A 23,308-nucleotide genomic window follows, 5' to 3' on the forward strand; every position below is an offset into this window, starting at 1 on the left:
CAGCTGCCCTATTCAGAGATTTGGGGTTCGGTAACTAGGACCCCGAAGCTAATTGACTGATTTGGAGGTGTGAGGCTGCTCTCTCCCTCTTGGTAGTACTGATAGCTGGGCAATTCGGGTGAAGCCAGAGTCTAGCTAAGGCAACATTTTCAAATGTCTTTTGCCCTGCTCTGTCTTGTTTTTTTTTTTTTTCACTCCCCTCTCCTGAGTGCATCCCCTCCATTAGTCCTCTGCACCAGAATCCCTGTCTTATACTCTATCTCTAGGGAACTTGACCTAAGACAGTAGAGATACTGTATCATCTGGAGCAGATGTAAACTGAGTAACATCAAAATTGATGACTTGCTTTCAAGGGACCTATTATAATTACCTGGAAACTGCTCTAGACTGGGAGTCTGAGCTCCAGTTCTCACATTTCGAATAGCCAGCTCTCCGTGAAAAGTCGTTTGATTTCTGGGAGTCTGTATTTTCTGTTCTGTAATTCATGGAGTTGAGAGACAGTGTGATACTCAAAATCTCAGGCTGAAGATTTCCCCTTAAGGAAGGGGTCATTAAATGAAGATGCTAGGCTCCTCTGGATCCCCCACACCCAACCCTCCCACTCCAGTTTCTTGGAGAGCCTTCAGAGGTGCTTAGCTTAGCTCCTATGGGATTAAACATAAAAACGCTGACAGTGTTCAGAGCAAGTTTCTCCAATATGTGCCACTTTGGCATGTGCACTATTTGAGCTGAAGGCAGTTGAGACTCTGTGGGCTCAAGAGAAACTTTTTGCCCCTCTCTGAACCACCTAGAAGAATCTAAATTGGGAGTCTGTCCCAGAGAGTTATTATAAGAGAGGAATTTTATCTGAGCAACCCGTGGTATAGGAGGACAAATATCTAATTAACAAACTTCTTACCTCTCTGTGAATTGCCCTTCTTCCCTTTGAAACTTAGCTTATTATGGCATATAGACCTCATTTTACCTTTCTGTCTTGGAATCTTTCATGTATGTGGGCTTCTTGTATGTGTGAATAAAATTTAATTTTTCTCCCATTAATCTGCCTCCTGGCAACTTAATTCCTAGATTAATTTAGAAGAACCTATAAAGGGTAGAAGGAATTTTTTTTTCTTCCCCCATAACATAGATGTGCATTTGTTAGGAAAAAACTTCTAATACATTTACCAAGGAATTTGTACCACCGCCAACCCCTCGCCTGCCCCACCGCTAAAATCAGTGTCCAATAAGGCTTTTTTCTTTCAGCCTTTTTCTTTGTAGAGGTAAAAATCATCTATTTTATACATTTTGCATTTTTTATACACAACTACATATTTTTCCTTTTCATTACTTCCGTATTTCCTTTTCTTTTGTAAATGGCAGAGCTGGCTTTTCCAGTGCCATTTCTTTCTGGCCATATAGAGATGGCCACCTGTGAGTTAGATGCCTAATACGAAAGGTGTGTGGTACCATGTAGCTAATTCCAAACTTCTTAGTATCATTTCTTCTTTGTTTCTCTTTTTGCTTTTAAACAGGTACTGTTATGAAGCAAGTGCTATATTTGGATAAGAAAGATGGGGTAAGGTAGGGTAAAGAGGTTGGGAGAACTCTGGGTTTCTTCCTTAATTCCCAATATACTACTTTTGTGTGAGCTATCCTCTTGAATATGCCTTTCAAAAAAGAAAGCAGTAGACTTTTTAAAAGCATATCCCTTAAAATTTTATTTTGATTTCAGCTACAATTAATGGACTTCTAGGTTTTTTTATATTCTGTATTTACTGCATATTTTAATTTGCTGGTTAAAGAGGCTGGGTCATGCTTGGCCATTGGACAGAAAAAAATAAAAGTGAATAATTTAATACAGAGGTTCTCAGTACTCTTACTATATCCCTTGCTCTTTTATAACAACTATTCCCATTACTTTCCCCGTAACTTCCCCATTACTTTCTTTCAGTGAAATTCTTTATAGGTAATATATGCTATCTACACTCATAATTTTTAAAATGTACTTAATGCCTTACTGTACTGCATAATACAATAATATACATTTCAATATAAGCAATTGGCTTTGACTGCTCAGGAAGGTATAATAAAGTCATTCTTGAATCTTTGCTTCATGTGAGTATAACAGCAGTGGTGCCACATCCAGTGTTGTCCAGGGATACTCATATTTCAAAAATAGAACACGATTGATGGTAAAGGTTATTTAAAACAAAAACAAAAAACCCAGTGTAACTATAATTTGCAGAGTAGTTGAATTCTTAGAAAAATCAGTGTATCTTAAAAACTCACAATGCGAAGTATTTGATCTGTGACCAATTTACATACTGCATTTTACATTTAATTCGATTGAATTAGTCTAGCCTTATAAGTTATGGTTTTCTTTAAGATATGTGCATTTGTCTGCGGGACGCAGGACAGTTTCTTATTGTGTAGGATTAGCCCAGGTGTTGAAGAATGTTTAGCACACCTTAATAAATGCTGGTAGCATCCTCTCAGTCACTGACACCCAAAATATCCCAAGACCTTTCTAAAATCCTAAATGGTATTAAGGCCTATTGAAAGCCCTTGGCTTAAAGGAAAAAAAAAAAAAGGGGAGAAGAGGGGAAGAAAACAAACCCATTATTCACATAATAGGATATTTCTAACCTGAACAGCCAGGAGTGACATTACTAATTACTACCTTTTATTAGAGTGTCAAGTGGAAGAACTTCTAAGATCTTAAATATTTATATCAAGGTGAAATGAAGGAAATTTTGACTTTTAAGTGCTTAAAGGGATTAGTAGCCAAAAACTGAGTCAGCTAAAGGCATAAACTACAGCGTCTGATGAATTGTAGCACTCTTATAAAACTTAGAATAAATTTACCCTGCTGGGCTCCACAGGTGATCTAAAGTTCTGATTTTTTTTTTTTATGTACCTGTTTCTGCATGGCTATGGAATTCAGGTGTGTTATATTGTACATCACAAATGACCAAGGGCTAATATCTGGAGGAAATCCATTTGCACTGCCTTCCCTCAGCCTCCTTTCCCTTTGCCAGAAGAGCCTCTAGCTAAAGTACCTCTTACATAGGAATTCCCATATGTAAGTGGATATTCTTGATATGTATTTTTAGGTAGAATGCAACCTATAGCAAGATCTAGGTTACTTAACCATTTATTTTGATTGGTGCTATTGAGAAATGTTGGATTTTAGGGATGTACTCTTTTTATGAGTACAATTTTTATGTGATTTAGAACACAGAATAAACAAAGTAGTTAGTGGGTATTTTTGATATGTGTAGAAAAGAGACAACTATAGGATGCTTTGCGTTTTGCTAGGATCTAAACCAAGTATTTTATTATATGAGCTTGTAGCTACACAATCTGGAAAGTGCTTGGTTTATATATCTTCTAAATTTTATGACAGCTTGGAGCAGCTCTTTCAGAAATAGTGCAAGATGGCTTCAGGTGCAGCTGTTGTTAATTAAAAAAAAAGAGAACAACCTATAGTTGTATATGTGTATTTAAATTGTGAATCTAGATGACCTAATGAAAGGTAGAAATCAACTATCTAATTATCTATAGTGAAGAGAATGTAATTTTACTAACTCTCTGAATTTAAAAATATTTTCTGATAAGCATTTTAACCTGTTAAAATGATCTAGAACATTTTTTTTTGGTCAGTATCTCCTGCTTTTTTTTTCTCCAGGCAAAACTACACGTAAATCATTCCAAAACAATTAATGCTGCTTTAGTCACAAATTATTGACCACCCCCCCCATTCCTAGGGTATGTAGAATTGCTGTTCTACTTAGATTCTAAAATGAGGCTTTTTAATTGTGTTTTCCAGGAAGATATGAATTTAAATGAAGATAAGAAGGCACCATTGCGGGAAAAGGACTTCAGCATCAAAAAAGAAATGGTGATGCAGTACATTAATACTGCTTCTAAGACAGTAAGTAAAACTGTCAAGTTGAAAAATACTGCTGAACCGTGTTCTAGTGTGGAAAACAACGCATTTGTCTAACGAAGTGCTTACGTTTGTGGGCAGCTGGAATCACAGGGTTTTTGAATGTATAAAGGCCACAAGTAGGATGTTTACTTAATTTAAAAATATTTCTCAACCTTCTAAAACTGCTTTTGCTTTTTAGCCTCTGGTGTCGGTGAGGAACACTGACTGGGTTGGTTTCCTCGCTCCAAGACTTCTTTCCTTGTTAGTGGATTAAGATGGCTATTGATCTCTGATGTCACTTATAAATTGGGGTAATATTTGTATTACAGAAAAGTAAGACTGATTTTACTCTAACTACCTAAATCAGTTCACATAATAGTGGCTGAGAGGCATATCTTTAATGTGAGTTTCCCTACGGATAAAATTATCTTGTAACAAATTATAAATGTAGACATTGAAAGGAGCATTAAGCCTCCACGTGGCTGCCCGTTTTCCAGGGAAACATGAAATATGTGGATGGAAGTAATGAGGGGAATGTCTAAGAAACCATGACTGGCAGGCAGAATCAATTACATTTATTTCATGGGACAACAAATGAGCTTGACCAGTCATATAGAAATTAAATAAATGGATTAGATGAAATCTACAAAACGGGAGCTAATGAAGAAGCAATCAGGAAGACAGTGGAAAATGATTTTGGCTGAATTTAAAATAGAACTGGGTCAGAGAAAAATATCACACTGTGGTTTTCACTAGGTACTTTAACTAAAGGCCAGGTTACAAGAACATAAGTTACTTATGCTTGAGTTCAATTTATCTGAGACCACTCAGTGACTTGGAGGCTTTTCTTTTGGAAGACAGACTCAAGTGATGTTTAATTTTTAAATATGCCTCGTGTTCAGCAGTCTGATGTTGAGTTGTAGAAATCACTGAGTACTGTACTTTTTCTGGCTCCTTATATAGATGGGTGCTCTATTCTGCTATTTTGACGAAGGTTGCTTTTTATCCCTTAATGCTACCTGGTTATTGCAAATGAGTGTTAGGAACTTGAGAGAGCACTTGTGTTGTTGATGCCCTTTGACATTGGGCATCTTATTTTACCTCTGATTCTCAATGTCCTCATTCATAGGCTTGTTGTTAGAATTTGTTTATTCCATGAGTGGAACATAAAGATTTTATAACTGGTGGCTGCCTCTTGTGGTAGCAGAGGTGGTGGTTAGCAATTGTTAGTTTCTTGTTTTTTCTTTGTGATTTGTTTGTTCTTGCTGTTGAAATCATTGCACCGTAATTACTGATGTGAATTGACTACATTTTTGAAAATGCAGATTGACCATTAGTGAGTCTACCTCACATTTAGTAAAGTGTCTTTCTATTGGGCACTATTTTAGGCAGTGGAGTTAGAGTGCCAAGATAGACAGTCATTGTGGCCTATGGAGCAACATAGGACACACATAACAAACACACAAACGTTTGGTAGATGAAATAGATTGTGGAAAAAACACAAGGGGAGTGGAGATGGTATATTTCCTTTTATTTTATTGTATAGTTAACATGCAGTGTTATTAGTTTCAGATGTACAATAGGATTCACTGATTCTGTACATTAGGGCTCTTCACTGGTAAGTGTATTCTTAATCCCCTTTATTTTACCCCATCCCCTCACCCACCTCCCTCTGATGTAACTGTTGCATGGAATAATCTGGGAAGAGTCTCCTGTTAGGGAATTTTAAATCCAATAGGTATGAATTCACTTAATAAATTGAAGGGATATTACATTAGTTAGATCTGGTTTAGGGGTGTCTGGGTGGCTCAGTTGGTTAAGCATCTGTCTTCAGCTCAGGTCAAGATCCCAGGGTGCTGGGATCCAACCCAGTCTCTGGCTCCCTGCTATACAGGGAGTCTGCTTTTCCCCCACCCTCTGCCTTCCATTCCCCCTGCTTGTGCTTTCTCTCTCTCTCTTTCAAATGAATAAATAAAAACAAAAAAATCTGGTTTAGAAAACCTTGGCATAATACTGCATTTCAATTCTTGAATTTCAGATAATAAACAGACTTTTTAATAGAAGAACAAACCGCTTTGAACTTCATTAAAGTGGATCTATTTCAGTTTGCATTCACTAATTTTAAACTTTAATCCTCTAATCGTTTTGGACTAAGGTTGGAATTTATTTACTAGAATTAGATAATTAGATTATCAGGATTGAAATAGATTAGTTATCTAAAGTATGATTAAAGCATTCACTCATTTAATTAGTGTGTGGAGGATCATGGCTTTTCCTAGGAGGGTTCTGAATAATTTGGCAGATGGTTAACATCGTGGAAAGTTCAAGCTGACCAGTCATCTATTTTTGCTCTGGAAGTAGAAACACATTAACTCTTAGATACAGACTTTGTCATACCAGCGTATTGAGGTTAATGAGTACAAAAAAAGCTGTTCTGAAGAAAAACCATCAAAATCCATTGATGGGTTGTTCTAGAGAGTATAAGGGGTATTTGTGTCAGATAAACTTTTATTATAAATTTAGCCTCAGCCTTTGCTCTGAGATTCTCTTTTGTGGGTAAGCATTAATATTTTTGAAAATAGCACTGGATGCCTACAGTTGATAATTTGAAAATGTTTTAGAATTATTAACCCTCAAACCAGCCCTAAAGTAGTTAAGCTTGGTTTTTGGATTTGGGGGAAAAACAATTCCTCCATCAAGCTAGATTATTTCTAAGACCTTAAGTTTGTTTAAGTAGCCAAATAGTAATGCTGAATTTTTTCAGTTAGAAAAGGATTGTTAAAATGTTAGTAAGCAAAGAGCCTATTTTAGAGGCTAAAAATTCCAGAGTCCCATTTTTCCAGCTTCCTATGGTGTGGATATATGATCCAGATTTGGCCGGTACAGTCTGGAAGCCAGGTCTGCTGGGGTCTTCCGAGGAAAGTTTTTTTCCCCTCCCTCATAAAAAGATCCAGAGCAGAAAACCACTTTTTTTTTCCCTTTTACTTGACATGGCTGTGAGAGGGTATGGGATGCTTGGCACAAGACTCCTTAGAGCTGCTGCTCTGGCTGTGTAAAGTCCTGCCTCCAGATTCTTCCTCATGTGAGGTGATGCATTTCTTTTTTTTTTTTTTTTTTCTTTTTTTTTTTTTATAAGAGAAAGAGAGAGAGCATGAGCAGGGGAGGGACAGAGGGAGAAACAGACTCCCCACTGAGCAGGGAGCCCCGACGTGGGGCCCGATCCCAGGACCCTGGGATCTTGACCTGAGCCAAAGTCAGATGCTTAATCAACTGAGCCACCCAGGTGCCCCGATGCATTTCTTATTTAAACCACTTGAGGTTGGGATTTTGCTTTGTTGTTGTGCGTGTCTGGCTGGACTTTCCCGATAGCCTTTTGCCTACGTAGGGTCTCTATCTCTAGTTCATTCTGGAAAGTACTTCCCTCGTCAAGTATACTCCAGCTACATGAGAGTGGGTACTACAAGGCCAAGCGGACATTCCTTGGTAGATCACTTGCCTCAGATGTTCAGTAGCAAGTTTATTAAAACTTCTTTCAGAAAAGAATGAATACGGGCTTGACTTTTATTTGATTACTAGGTGGATGGTAAGTATTCTGCAGTAAGTAGTAAGGACCTTGAAATTAGGATGTAACATGACAGTCCAAATGGAAGAGAATCTCTGGTTCCCAAAGAACGAAAGAAGAAAATTCTGAAATAAAGCAGAGAGGAGCTCTGAAGCCTCAAATTGTGTGAAAATTTCCCCTACTTTCTACCTGGAACTATAATTTAATAAAAATATACCTTATAAATGTATTCAGTCATGCTTACCTTGACTTTGAGTGTCGTTCTCACCCTTTATTGTGGTTTAGTTATTTTTCCCCTTAAAATTCTTAAAGCACCCCTGCGGATAATGTTAAATGATGATTTTGTTGTCAGGACTCTAGTGCTTGGAGGAGACAAACCAGGCTTTGAGATAAATCCTAATAGACTTGCTGCCTTCACCCAGTTTTTCTTTCCTTGGTGTTGGTGTATCTATGTCTGTGATTCTCTGACACCGGGTTTGATGTTGGTGTTTGTTTTCTGGTGGGGGCTTGAGTTGTATTCAGGGTGAACCGGCTCTGGGTATATGATGTCTGGGTAATGTGAAAGTCACAGGAAGCCATAGATTACCTTAAAAACAACTGAAGACATGTGTTAAAAAGGATACCTGTAGAGAAGAGGATTTAGATCCATAAGGATTCTTCCCTCCTGCAACCCCCACTCCTGCCCCCATCACAAAGGAGTTGCAAAAATGAAAAATATACTCTTCCCATATGTTGAGAAGAAAGAATCTTCTATGTGCTATTTCATTTTTCAACTTTTTCAGGATAAACTGTGGCAATATAAAGCTGGAGAAGAGTCCTGAGAAGTCAAAACCTGCACCCTAGGAAGTGAAAGCAAATCCCTGGAAGGAGAAAGCAGTTCAGAGGGTGTGAGAGGGAGGCAGGAGGCTGAATGAATATAAGGCTTTGCATTCTGTGGACTTGAGCTTTTGCTTATCAGTGCTTCCAAGTTCACTGCGCCCCCCCACCCAAATTATTTTTAAATGCAAGATGGTGAGACTGCCCATCAGTTTACTTCTATATAGATTACAACTGGACTGCTACCTGTTGCCATGTAGTCTTGTCCTTTGGGTGTATCATTAGATGTGGATAAAATGTGTGTTTTTTTTTATTATCATTAGTATTATTTTGGCATTTTCTAAACACCTGTGACAATCTAGAACAACCTTCACCCACCCATACAAAACCAGAGAGTAGGAGGAGGTATTTGCAAAAAATGGATTAACACTGGAAAATTGTTTTAAAATGAAATCCCATCAGCACCCTAGAACAGACCTCTTAGAATAGCTAGTTTTCTCCTTCTGATCCTGCAGTTCCCTGGAAGGCCAAGAAGGTGGGTCCCCCAGCTCCTGGCTCTCCGTTGGATGCTGATGGGTTTTGCCCTCCTGGGAAGGGCCAGATAGCCTCTGAGGTCCTTCTGGCTCAAGTTTCCTGATTTTTTCCTCCTTTAAGGGGGAGACATGGGAGGTAGGGGTAGGGGTATGTCCAAGTATGTGTGAATTTAAAATGAAAAGGGTTATTTAAAAGTCCCAAACGTTATCAATGATCCCATTTTGTACAGTAAAATGTTCCTGCACCCCCCCACCCCCACCCCCAGAGGGGCTGCTGGTCCAGCCAGAAGCTGGGTGTAGGGGACAGTGCTGGGACAGTGGGCTCCTGTCCACTGTCAGGAGCCCCCTAAGAATGAGCTAAGAAACCCTAAGAATTTCTCCAAAATTTATACCTCTTGTTCCTTCTGAATGTGTTAGCTTGGAATCCAAAATCTCTGTAGGCTCCCTGTTCCCTGACTCTCCGTGTCCCCCCCCCACCCCCCCACCCCCCTCCCCTGCCTGCCCCAATCTGTATGTCATAGGAAAGCTGTATCACAGCTACAAGTAAAGGGTGACTTTTTTTTTTTTTTTTTTTAGGGGTAGCTGATAACCAGTATGGCCTAATTTCACATTTCTCAGCTTCTTAATTAGAACATCTATTCTTTATTTCCTGTTTATATTGAGTTTTTTCCTTTTGTGTGCGCCCTGCCCCTCCCCCCGGGAAAGAAGCAGACTTACTCTTTTTGCTCCTGGAAGTCTGCTAGCTTCCTTGGAGTTTTTTTTTCAGCTTTTCTCTTTCTTAGTCATCTGAGACTGCAGACAACTGCCTGCAATGCTCCTCTGAGGCATGTATTGGAAAAGTCTGCTTAGTGTTTGACTATACTCCTTCTACCCTTAAGTATTTCTGTAGTTCTTGCTTAGACTTTTTTTAGTAAGAAGTAAATATCAAATATTACAGAGCATAACTTTAAAAGGCACATAGACTAACAATTAGTATTTTATGCAATGTGATAAAACGAGTCCAAATGGAGTTTGTAAATGTGGTATTATAGATTCTTGAATGTGTGTATGTGTACATGTGTTATGTATAGTGTATTTTCAAAGGTGTTACCTGGTATTACTTGTTCTAGCCCAGTAGGGTATGCAGTTCAAGTATAGAGGTCATGGTTTTGTCCAGTGTCTTCCATCTAGGCATATTTTGATCAGAAAAGAATTGTTTTAGAAAAATACTAGTGATGTTCAGATTTGTGTATTTTTCCCTAGAGTTCATTTCTTTTAGCCCTGATTTGTTAATACTATATTATTAGGGCATTTTCAGACCTTTCAGACTCTTTGTTTTGGGGTGTGTGTGTTCATTTTCATATGTTAATTTTGGAAAACATTGTCAGATACAGATAAGTTCTTTTTGTTTTTTTTTTTTTTTTTCTCACTTTTGGTCATTATTACTTGAAAGGTTTCTATTTTAACCACTGGAAACTTAGGTGAATCGGACAGTCCTATACATTCTTGCTAATTAAAGTTAACGGATTATTTTTTTGGCTTCCATTTCAGGTTAGGGATTTGATTCAAGCACACTTGTAACATAAAAGCTTAGGAAAAAATTGTGGCTGATCCTTCATATTAGACATTTACCTATTTATCAACAATGCCCTTGCTTACGATATTTTGCCTTTTTGTCTCCAGGTCTTGCTTGCTGACTAGGAGGAAATATCAGAGCCCCAGGGCAATGAACCAATTTCTTGTTAGGAGTATTTCTTAATAATCTAACTGGCACTTTAATTTCCATTTCTGCCCATATAGGACAGGTTTTATTTATATACAATTAAAATGATCTTCCAACAGCTCAAATTCATCCAGCTTCGTTATGAGTTGTTTCTGGGCAGCACCAGTGGCAGTTAATATGCTTCTGTTCTTACTGCACTGTGTTCTTGCTTAGGCAGGAGATGGTAATGAAGAAACCAGTCATCTTTTTTTTTTTCTTATGAGAAATTATGTTAGGTTTAAATTAGAATTGTATGTTTTTTTGGTCCTTTAAAAACCTTAGGGGCACCTGGGTGGCTCAGTTGGTCAGGCATCTGCCTTTGGCTCAGGTCATGATCCCTGCTCAGCAGAGAATCTGTTTATTCCTCTCCCTCTGCCCCTCCCCCTAGCTTATGTTTGCAAGTGTGTGCTCTCTCTCCCGCTATGTCTCTCAAATATGTAAATAAAATCTTAAAAAACCTTAAAGATATCTTCTCTTAAAGCAATTTTTAAAAAGACTCACCGGATATAGAAATAATGTTATTTACTGGTAAAACCTAGAATTTTAGAACCTAATGGGGTCACTGATGCTTATACCAATTGTGGCATTGGAGATCATCTGAGGTTGTTTTTATCCTGCTCACTGAGTTGTTTCTTGGTCTGAGATAATTTGCTCATGCTTTTTAGATTTTATGAATGTAATTAAACTTATCATGACCCATAACTGCAAAAGTAGTAAAAACTTTGAAAGTGCCAGAAAAAAGAGGCAGATGATTTGATGGAGATGAAAGTGATAAGCAAGTAGCTCAATGGAATGAACCTTTTGAAAGAAGAACTAGTTCTGAAAGAGTATATGAAAATGAAAAAAAAATGCTATGTATCTAGAGTTGCCTTTCAGTGATGGAGGGGAGAGGTAATTCAGGAAACAAGGGGGAAACAGAGTAGACAGGAACAATGACTCTCAACCTTCTATCCATTAGAATCTTCTGGAGAACTTAAAAAAAACTCCTTGGCTTAGACAAGTCAGGATTTAACAAGTCAGGATTCCTGCAGGTAGGACTCAGGCATCCATACTTTGTGAAACTCTCTTGGTGATTCTAGTATATAATCAAGGATGAAAACTACTAGGCTGCACAAGATGAGCCTCATCACTAGAAGTCTTATAGTGTAACATTAATTCAACATAAGACTAAGAAAGAGTTCAACAAAAGACTAAAGGCAAAGCATAGAGAGTATTTACTAATAAAGCCACTTAGGGTTTCACTACTTTGAATGTGCATCAGGTCAAAATGGGTGTTCAAGTGGCATACTGTAGTTACTAAGAAATCCTGATGCTTGGCCACTTGGCCTTCCCCTCTGCTGATTTCATGTACTGTAACAGATGGAAGAATCTGGTCTGCTTTGGGAAAAGATGCCTGATAGATCAGCATTAGTGAGAAGGAAAAGAGTATGCCTAGTTTCAAAGCTTCAGTGGACTGATTTCTCTTCCTCTCGTTGGGGGTTGTAAACTTAAAACCCTCCTTAATTTAGTTTGGGCTTAAGAGACAGCCTTTCAGTCCTTAATTATTCCTAAATAGAATACAATTCTCTACATGCTTAAAAATCCTTCAAAGGTTAATCATTTTGATACACAAAAAGCATTAATTCTAATTTCATGCCTCCCTGACTTATTACCAGTTTCCTAACTGGTGCAATGTAATGGTTCCCCCTACTTTGAAGAAAATAGGGTTGGTATAGCTTCTTACCTTCAGTGTAATACAAAACTATTTCAAATCCTTTCAATATCAGACAGCTTTCCAGGGATAGACCAAGTAAACTGGGAATTCTATCCTTGCGATTTGTTAAGATGTGAAAAAATAGTCCTAAAGTAAATTTAGATAACCCTAGGTTTTGACTATTTCTTGCATATCATTGTTATGCTAGATTTTTTTTTTTTTTTCTTTTTGGTAGATCTTTTTTTTTTTAAACTTGGGAAAGCTGTTCTGTCACTCTCGGTGAGTTAAATCATTTTCTGGCATTGTTTTTGTAAAGAATGGCTTCATTATACTCATTTAGTAGACATTTTTGTAGTTTATTTACAGTAGGTGTGTAATAACCGTCAGTTCTCTAGTTAAGAGTCTGTTTCTTGATTTGACTTTTTTTCTTTGCTCATTTGTTTTGTTTCTTAAATTCTACATGAGTAAAATTATATGGTATTTCTCTTTTTCTGACTTGTTTTGCTTAGTATTATACTCTCTAGCTCCATCCATGTTGTTGCAAACGGCAAGATGTAATTCTTTTCCAAGGCTGATTAATATTACATTGTATATCACCTCTTCTTTATCCATTCATCTATCTATGGACAATTGGGCTGTTTCCATAATTTGGCTGTTGTAAATAATGCTGCTATAAACATAAGGGTGCATGTATCCCATTGAATTTGTGGTTTTTGTTTTGTTTTGTTTTTTTTTTGAATAAATCCCCAGTAGTGTGATTACTGGATGGTAGGGTAGTTCCATTTTTAACTTTTTGAGGAATCTTCATACTGTTTTCCATGATGACTGCACCAGTGTGCATTACACCAATAGTGCAGGAAGGCTCCTGTCTCTCTTCATCCTTTCCAACACTTGTTTCTTGTGTTTTTTATTTTTAGCCATTCTGACAGGTGTGAGGTGATCGCTCCTTGTAGTTTTGATTTGCATCTCTGTGATGATGAGTGATGTTGAGTGTCGTCTTATGTGTCTGTTGGCCATCTGTATGTCATCTTTGGAGAAGTGTCTGTTTATGACTTCCCATTTTTTAATTGGATTATTTGTTTTTGTGGTGTTGAGTTGTATAAGTTCTCTAGGTGTTTTGAATACTAACCCTTTATCTAGAAAAAAGTTGTGATGTCCTATGTCAGAAATTACTACCTGTGCTCTGTTCTAGGATTTTTATAGTAACTATAGGCATATAGTTATGTCTCACATTTAGATCCTTAATCCATTTTCAATTTATCTTTGGGTATGGTGTAAGCCAATTTTCCCAACACCATTTGTTGAAGAGATTGTCTTTTTCCCATTGCCCATTCTTAGTTGGAATACACTTCTGAAGAGACATTTCCTCGCAAATACTAATGACTTAATGATACAGGAATTTAAGATAATTGCTTGATCCTTTTCTTTTGCCAGTTTTCACTATATTGAATTGGTTTCCTATCAACCTCTGAAGGTAACCAATTATTTTTAATATTAAGATATTATCATTAACATAATTTATACATTATAATTACTATTCTTTTTTTAATTAAAAAAATTTTTTAAATTTATTTATGACAGTCACACACACACACGCACACACACACACACACACACACACACACAGAGAGAGAGAGAGAGAGAGAGAGAGAGAGAGGCAGAGACACAGGCAGAGGGAGAAGCAGGTTCCATGCACCGGGAGCCTGATGTGGGATTCAATCCCGGGTCTCCAGGATCGCGCCCTGGGCCCAAAGGCAGGCGCCAAACCGCTGCGCCACCCAGGGATCCCTATAATTACTATTCTTAGTGAAGCTTTGTTGTCCCATCTTTGACCAGTTGGCTCCTAGTTCTTTTGGCGTGACCTTAGAAGTTTTGAGTTGTTTGATTCCTACTTGGTGTAAGATATGATGATTGAGGTGGTTCTTTGACACTATGCCTAGAATTAATCTTTTCCTTCAGTGGGGAATGGTAACAGTCTGGGTAAGGATGCTTATTGCTGGTGGATTAATCACTGTTTCCAGGCCTCTTCCGTGGAGAGCTAGCAAAAGAAAAACATTGGGTATATTAAACAGACTTTTTTCTTTTGCCTATGGGGTCTCTACCTGCTGCTGCTGTTGTACTATGTCTGCATGAATGGAGCATATAGACGTTACATTTTATAGTTTTTTCTAGTCTTATGTAGCCTTTTCTTCTATGAGTAATTCCCTTCTATTTAGCCCCTGCTTCTTCTTTATTTCTAAGTTACTGTATTTTAATGCTCACCACTAGTCTTTAAGCTGGTGTTTCTTTAGACGTTTGTCTGAAGTTCTGTAGTAGATTCTCTGCAGGGCTCCTGGGAACAGCATTTCCTGAGTATTGCATATTGATAACTGTATGTGCCTTCTATCATTAGTCAGTTTTATTGGATATAAAATCTTCGGCTCATGTGTTTCTATTTTTTTCTTTTCTTTAGGATGTGAAATATATCATTTTCTTCTGCCATAAGGCATGACAGTATTGCAGTCAAAAGTTCTGCTTGTAACTATTTTTATCCCTTACAGATTACTGGCTCTCTTTATCTAGATGTCTGAGTTGGGATTCTATGATAAACAGTATACTTTCATTATGTACTTTTTAAGTCTTTAAAAATTGTCTTTCTTAAATTTCATGAAAGTGTTCTGTTGTCCTGCTTTGGTTTCTTCTTCAGGGATCCTGTTATCTCTAGGTTAGATTTTTGTGTATCTTCAATTTGCCGCTTTGTCCCAAATTCTTTATATCTTCTTTATTTTTGTTCTGATTCATTCCTTCTAGTTTCGTTTTTACTTCTGATGTGATTTGCTTATTTTAGTTACCAGCCACCCCTCTCCCTGCCCCTTCTCCCAGTTCTCTGACCTTCTGAGGTTTTTGAATTCTGTTTTGATTCCCCACATTTTCCATGTCCTATACATTGTCTTAATGTCTCTTACCTCATTATGAAGTTGTAAGTTACTTTGCCAGGTCTGCAGTTTTGTTTTTGTGGTGACTGTTCATTTTCTGTAGGAATGTTCTGTTCAATTTTGATTCATCCTCAGCACTTGGTCAGAGTGGGGTGCTGTCCTGCAGGGGAGGTTGGGCAGCTCAGTGCTGGGAGTTCAAGGACTGCTCCAGTCTCCTTAGGTCTTTTTTTTTTTTTTTTTTTTTTTTATCACTTGTGCTCTCCCATAAGTGGAGTGGACCAGACTCTACCCAGTTTAGCCACTGTCTTCAAAATAGCCTACTGAGCTTTTTAACGACCACTTTGGGCCTCTTTTGGGCTTCTGGTGTTTTCAGGTTCATCTGGCACCTTCTTGCCTCCTCTGTTTCTTCCTGCATAGACATTGATACTGTGTAGATTTTTAGTCATTAGTGGTTTGTCTCTTACTGCTTGTATTTTGAGGATCACAGAGATAAGTTGTTGCTTGGTATTGTTAAGGTTTTGGTTTTGCCCTTTAGTTGTTATTTTCTGTGGGAACCCAGTGAATTCCAAAAACTGTACTGCTGCTGCCATCTGTCCAAATCCTCTAGTTTTCTGATTGTGAGTTTTATATTCTTGATTCGATGCCAATTTATGTCTTTGGTTACAGAACAGTTCTGGATTATCCACATTTCTTCTTTCTTGTCCACACCCTCCTTGACTCAGGGCAGGAAAATGTCATCTAGTAAGGAATACCATTTCTCTATGTAACCTTACCTGATAGCTCCGAGTTTTGCTCTTTATTCTACCCATAAACTTTCATCAAACCTCTTAATGATCCATGACCTACAAATAGATTTAAATAAAACACTAGTTTTAGTTTTAATTTCTATATTATGTTTATGCAGTGCTATCATCTTCTCATATAATTTCAATAGCTTATGCAGAATGCATCCTGTTTTATATCCCATTGATAGTTGGAAAATTCAGACTGCCCTTCAGTACTTTACCCCACCCCTGGAAAAATAGGTCTCATCTGCTTGTGTGTGTCTATAAATTAGTGAGTGTGTTAAATCTATCGCAGCATGAAATCACTTCAAGCACTGTGAAAGACTATCTTAAAGAATTTAAATTGATTGCAGATGTTGGTGCAATTAAGCAGGCCTGATGAGCTCAGAATCCTGTTTCTCAGATTTGAATATGAATGCATTTTTAAAAATTACAGTGATGTACTCCATGTAAATGGAGTTCATAGGCATCTGAGAGTTTATTTCACCTTGGATTTTTAAAATGGTTCGGTGATGTGAAAAGTACGGTGTGACCCCTTTTGCAGATACTGTATTACTATGAAAGTGTATTACTAATGAAAATGTATCACTCCTCTTAAGTATATATTTCTGTGCCATCCTTAACCAACCAGAAGTGATTTTGAACGATTATTTCCTTTGTTATTTCATTTGTTTACCAATTTGTGAACTGTTTGTGCCTGTGATTCATTTTAAAATTATTCTATAGACAGAGATGTAGAATATCTCCAACTCATTTTTAAGGGGGGAAAAAAAAGTATAACAAGCCAAGGGATTTGGCTTAGAGAATGAAAGCCAGGGACCTTCCTTCCCCTTGAGGTCACACTTTGTGACTACTAGAACTCTACCTTCCTGTAGTTGCTTTGGCTTTAAACTGCTGAAATGTAAAAGAAATCTTCTATTTTAAAATACAGCCTACTGGGTTACAAATTAGACAGTGAATTCTGAAACAAGACTAACAAGATTAAGTAGAGTGTACGGTGTGTTCATTTTCAATTTATTTCAAATTGATCCGTGCACATTAAGTAATTAAACTCATCAATTTCTGTAACACATTGTAAAATGTTATGGACATTAGGACTTTATTATATATACAGTAGTAAAATAAATTACAAAAATGGTAACTATTTAGATACTGTTTTTAAATACTAAGAAAATTGCTGAAATATTATTTGAAGTATAGTAATATTAATGACTGGAAATAGGAACAAAGACTACATTCTATCTTTTCCAGAAGGTATGAATTACTAACTTGTGTTCTACAATATTTTATAAAAGCTTACTTTACTCATCCTAGCAGTCCATGTTTTTTTGAGTTCAGAATCCCACTTTGTTATTTTTGATATGAGAAAATTCATTATCCCTCTCTAAGGCATAACTTACTAAATAATAAGATTTTAGGAGCTTTTGTGTTGTAACCTATAGGACGGGAAGTAGGGCAATGATTACATAAGTTTGAGTCATCAAAGTTTAAAGTGTAAAATGGCACTGGGTAAATGGATGATACAGCTGAAGCATTCTTATGTTGGATTCATAATGGAATAAAGTTAAATTAATAAAACTGGCATAAAGATTATTTTTGCTTCTACCTGAAAAATGAACATACATATTCACATGCTGGTCTTTGGATATGGGGCCAAGTCCCTTTCTTTGAGTAGGGTTTACTCCTATTTTGGTTTGTTCTGTGTAAGGCATACCTATGAAGCACCATTTGTGCTTTGTAAGTTTTAGTTCGACCAAGAATTTATACTTGTAAAGTAGTCTTAAGATCAAACTTAGATTTGTCTGATTTTTTTTTTTTAACGATATGATCTTATCTGGTATCTTCCCCCTATCTAATTTGAAAAGAAGTTTTTTTTTTTTTAAAGCACTCATCCTAATCTTGTCTTTTCTAAGCATTAAAGTAATTTATCACAGAAATAACTTCTTTCATTCTCATGTATGGTTATATTAACTAGAAGAGATATTACAGCTCATAAACAGTTTGGGGTACAAAAACTCTGGGTAGTCAGAAAACTCAGTTCACAGGAGTAACTATGTGTGGTTACTATGTGTGGTTACAGCATGCTTTGGGTACCTGTCACTGGAAGTTACAGCATAATAGAAAGCTTGATATTGGATATCTATATTCAGTACCTTAAGGAAGTCACACTTCAGTGGATTTTTTTTCCTTCCCTTTCTCTCCCCAGTGGGGTCATAAAAATATGCTTTTCCATATTTTATCTTTCCCCTACTTAATTGTTCTGCCCTCTGTTAGAAATAATGGACTCTGCTCAAGTGGACTCAAAGAAAATCAGGAACATATTGCCTCATGCATCCAAGAAGCTATTGGCTTCAGATGAGCCTAGATATAGGTTCAGTATATTGGGTATTATTGGCTTCTGACAGGCCTAGATCTAGGTTCTCAAATGACCTAGGGACTCAGTCTTTCTATATCTGTTAGCTTTGTTTTACTATGTTTTGGCTTCATTCATGCAGGCCTTTTCCATGGTATATCTAGATGGATAGCAGAAGCTTCTGGCTTAACTACTATATTTTAGATTATCTCTGAAAATTCTTGGTCAGTTACTCCATCAATTAAAAAAAATAAGATGATCATATATGCCAATGAATGTTGGCTTATTAATAACATGTCTACTGTACTAATTAATACTTAATATACTATTCATTTTATGTAAAAACTAATGTGTTGGGACACTTGGGTGGCTCAATGGTTGAGGGTCTGCCTTTGGCTCAGGGCCTGATCCCGGATTCCCAGAACTGAGTCTCACATTGGGCTCCTTGCATGGAGCCTGCTTCTCCTCCCTCTGCCTGTGTCTCTGCCTCTCTTTCTGTGTCTCTCATGAATAAAATCTTAATAAAAAAATCAAGTGTGTGATTATGAATTGACAATAATAAGATAGAAATGATTTCATTTAAGAATTTTGCCTCCTTCACAAATGTTTGGTTTCTCTTTTGTTTAGTTATGAACACATTTTTAGCTATGCCAGATTGATGATATAAACTGATAAATAGGCCCTCTTTCTTCTCAAATATTTTTACACAGTCTACAAATTACTTGCTGTTTTTAAGAACTATAAGATTTTCTGGGCTTGGTGCCTTTTTTAAGATAAAAGAAGTGTTAAATTTTTTATCTGTTTTCTTCTAAATATTATACTCCTGCCCCTCAATTTTAAAGGTCTTCTTAATTTTACCCATTTTAGTTTTTCTAATTCAACAAATTTTATCCATTCAGGAATGTTCTGGGAGCATGCATAAACCTGTAGTAGCTACTGTAGTTCTCTGAAGCTCATGTTGACTTCCTTCTTGTCCACAAGAAGGTACCATGAACCAGCTCTCATTCTCTACTTAGCCACATTTGAAGACTTGTTTAAATTTGTTGTTGTGACCTGTGCTTTGCCACCTTTTATGCCTATTGTGTTAGTGCCCTGAGTAAGATATGATGTGTCCTCACTCTGCCTTTATTTGTTATACTTGGAGAAAAATGACATTGAGGTCGTGTGTCACCTGGACAAGATAGATCCCTTTAAGAGAACTTTTGTGAATTTGTAATTGCTCACATGTGATGGATCTTGAAGGCTCACAAACTTGGTTTGTCAACGTTGTAAGACTTAGTGTATGCATTTTGTGAACCAGGCGTATGATCTAAGCTGTACAAAAGACTGTATAAAATGCAAATGCCACTTTCATAAGTTGTAATAAAAATACCATTAAGGGGAAAATTGTTTTGTCATCTCTTTGTAGGTTAGTCTACATAAGAAGCCAAATGATACAGAATTATTGGTTTGTTGAATGATGTGCTATGAAGATAGTAGGGTGTGATACTGATAGCATTATATGCTTTTCCTACCTTAACTGTCTTCCTACTTCATATAGTTATCCACTGAATTAATGTAATAGACTAGAAGCTCCATGAAGGCAGGGAACACCCAATGTAGCACAGACTAGATATTTGTGTTAATGTGCCTGGCACTCCCTTTCCTGGAAAGACTCAGTGGAACTCTGCAAAATTTTGGGTCTTTGGGTATGTCTGCAGGTAGCCATGCAGACTACTTTCTCCTATGTTAGAATACCTGTTAGAGTACCCTGAAATTGTTAAGGTCATATTTTTTATGGTAACAAAATTCATTTTATCTTGAGGTCATACTTGAGCTTGGTGCACATGTGTAATTTCTTGACATATTTTAATAGACTCAAATTTGATAAATTTTGATTTTTCTGAATTTCAGTTTTTGAAGTTAATTGTAACTTAAGTTTTTTTGGGTGTCTTAGTGTTGGCAAAATACATCTCCCTTGTGGTTCATTTCTTTTAGAATAGAATGTGACCAGACTGTTGTTTTTATTTTTCTTGATACACATTTAAGTTCTGTAGCTCATGATTTTTATTTCCCCCTGAATTCTTGAGAGTTTTCATAGGACATCGAGTGTTTCAATAACTAAAGTGATTAGAAATTCTAAGATCAACTTGTTTAGTAATCAAGTAACATTGCAAGTGTCATTCATTTATTCAGATGTTCAAATTTAAAATTATTAAAATCAAAGATACAACTTAAAAAGATAAAGTATCACTTAATGAGATGGTCTATGACCAATATGGAAGAATTTCTTACCATCTTAATATTGCTTTGTTCTTTGGTGAAAAATGATAGATGATTTCTAAGTACTTTTTACATTAAAAAGTTCTGGAGAAGGAATGCTTTTCTTGTAAGGTATGATCAGAATTCAAATGCCATCTTAATGCATAATAAATAAAAAATGAATAAATGAATGGAATGGCTTGAAGTAATTACTTCTGTATAATGCTTATTTAAAATTAATAACAAAATCTAAGTTAAGAATGTGAATGACGGGAATGCACTAAAGAAAGGTATTTAAAACAGCAATTTTAAGTTTTTTTTTTTTTAAATTTCGCAAAGGATGCATTGTTCCAGAAAACTTAGTAAATTTAAGACATAAAGAAGTATATTTAAAAAAAAAAATGCTACCAACCCAAGGAGTCAGCTAAAGTATTCAAGTGGTTTTGATTTCAAAACAGCCTGAAAATGCATTAAAACACTAAAACTGAAGTTCGTATAGCAGAAATGTTAAATGTGACTTTTTCTGTTTTGTCAGAGTTTTGGTAGGAGTCCAGAGACTGAAGATAACAGGAGCTAGACCAGTGTGGCCATGAGAAGAGATTGTGAGATTAGTCATGCTACTGTTAACTTCTCATTCAGTTCTAAGCTATATGAGAATAGGTTCATAAATACTTAAAAAAAATGGAAGATTAATAGGCTTTCTTTGGAGAGAGTGATGTCAGGGTGCGATGGCATTATCTCCAATTCTTTGTGAGGAAGTAAAGCTAAATGAGTGGCCCTTTGAGAGAACCTCTCAGAAGTTGACTGTATCCCTTTCAATATGGGGACCTGGGGATTGGAAACTGTCCCTATTTGCAAATGGTAGACTCTAAAGGCAAAAGGCTGTGTGAGGTGCTCTGATGGCAAAGCAAAAAGAAAAAAAGTTGACCTACTGTTGGACAAGTTAGACTTGTACCAAAACATTGACTAGATATGGACCTCTCAGAAGGCAGCTGGGTTTGAGTATCCTAAGAGTTTTATCTGAGGAGACTACCTGCAACGACCCCAACAGAGTCTATGTAGGCTATACCTAGAAGTCTCAGCAAACTAGTGTCTGAGTAACCCACTTATGTAAATGCTGCCTCCTGGAATGCTTATCAGCTACAACCAGAGGACAGAGGCACCGGGGTATGACTGCAGTACCTGATGACAACAGTTTACTGCATCTTACCTCTTTCCTTCCTACTCCCCTCAGCCCTGAATGGAGAAGATATTGGAGACAACCCAAGGAGTAGGGATAATGGAGTTGAACCAGTTGGGGAAAATAGTGAAGATCTGCAGCTCTGTTCAACACTATTTCTTAGTCTAAGTGAGGGTCCCACTGAGGAAAGGGAGGAACTTTAAGATTGAAATTTGTGATACTATACTTGCCTTTTAAGGAAAAAAAGAACTCAGTCTTCCTTACTATGTTAGATAAGTGGTATGAAATGTGAATATTTTAAGATAATCTTGAGGTGAATTTAAAAAAAAAATATTTGATAAAGCGAGCACACAAAGAGAGAGGAGAAGCAGACTCCTCTCTGAGCAGGGAGCCAGATGTGGGACTGGGTGCCAGAACCCCGGGATCCTAATCTGAGCCAAAGGCAGACACTTAACCGACTGAGCCACCCAGGTGCCCTTTGAGGTGGATATTTTTAAGTAAGTTAAATTTCAGAAATTATGAAGAAAAAGGTTGTGTATGTTTGTTAATGTAACAACTAAAAACTTCTATATGGGTGGTGATGGGGAGAGGAAGGGAGTAAATATAAAATTTAGAAGAAATAAAAAAATGGAGTAAAATATTTGCTACGTATCACTACTGGGTAAAGAATATGTACACAAATCATTAGGAAAAAGATGAATAACCCAATAGGAAAAATTTCACTTAGTATGAATAGGCAATTTACCCGAGAAGAAACATAAATGGTGAATAGCCATTTGAAAAGATGTTCAATCTCAGTATGTAAATTAAAACAGGTATGGAAAGCATTTTTCATCTGTCAAAAAAGAAAAGCTAAACAGTATTGCTGACAGTATCATTTGGTGAGGGAGTAGAAATATGTAGCAACACAGCCTTATTGGAATATAATTTGTCAGGATCTATTTAAATAAAAAACTTCCATACCCTAATGATCTAACAAGCCCCACTATTTTGAATCTATTTGTATAACAATGAGTTGAAAGTATAAAGATGTATATATGAAGCGGGTCCTTGCAGCACTACGTAAAATGCCAAGAAACTTAACCAGAATACCCACGTGTGGAAAGTGATGAATTTACAGCATATTCGGGGCACCTTGGTGGCTCAGTGGTTGAGCATCTACCTTTGGCTTGGATCGTGGTCCGGGGATCCTGGGATCGAGTCCTCCCTCCTTCAGGGAGCCTGCTTCTCCTACTGTCTATGTCTGCTTCTCTCTGTGTGTCTCTCATGAATAAATAAATAAAATCTTGAAAAAAAATTACAGTGTATTCATGTAGTAGTGGATAATACAGCCATTAAGATGAGTGCGTTAGATATGACTTGGCAAGTTAGCTGATAAGAAAGAAAAAAGAGCATGTGGATGGTACAACCAGACTGTGTTTAAAGGAAGTTGGTGCTTGAGTACATACGTTTATAAGTGAATGAGTAAGTGGTCTGTGTGTTCTCTACCCATTGAAAAGACGACTCTTGGTGGATTCTCCCCAAACTTGCAAAAGCATTTTCAGTGTCATCTTAGGCTGTGGTTGGAGAAACTGAGGCA

The 23,308-nt window shown here is 36.9% G+C and overlaps 1 protein-coding gene across 13 annotated transcripts in view; it reads left to right on the forward strand.

The window, feature by feature from the left end:
* The window catches only part of DIAPH3 (diaphanous related formin 3), a 508,438-nt gene that overhangs the window by 75,443 nt on the left and 409,687 nt on the right, over positions 1 to 23,308 (forward strand). For all 13 annotated transcript variants that reach the window (XR_012010017.1, XR_012010015.1, XR_012010016.1 and 10 more), the window contains one exon: positions 3,809 to 3,913. Coding sequence is in view for 9 of the 13 variants with exons in the window: in XM_072782860.1 (XP_072638961.1) it covers positions 3,809 to 3,913 (105 nt within the window). In the remaining 4 variants the exon portion in view is untranslated. The remainder of the gene's footprint in view (positions 1 to 3,808; positions 3,914 to 23,308) is intronic.

Source organism: Canis lupus, chromosome 17 (genome assembly GCF_048164855.1).
Source record: "Canis lupus baileyi chromosome 17, mCanLup2.hap1, whole genome shotgun sequence".
Taxonomy (NCBI): domain Eukaryota; kingdom Metazoa; phylum Chordata; class Mammalia; order Carnivora; family Canidae; genus Canis; species Canis lupus.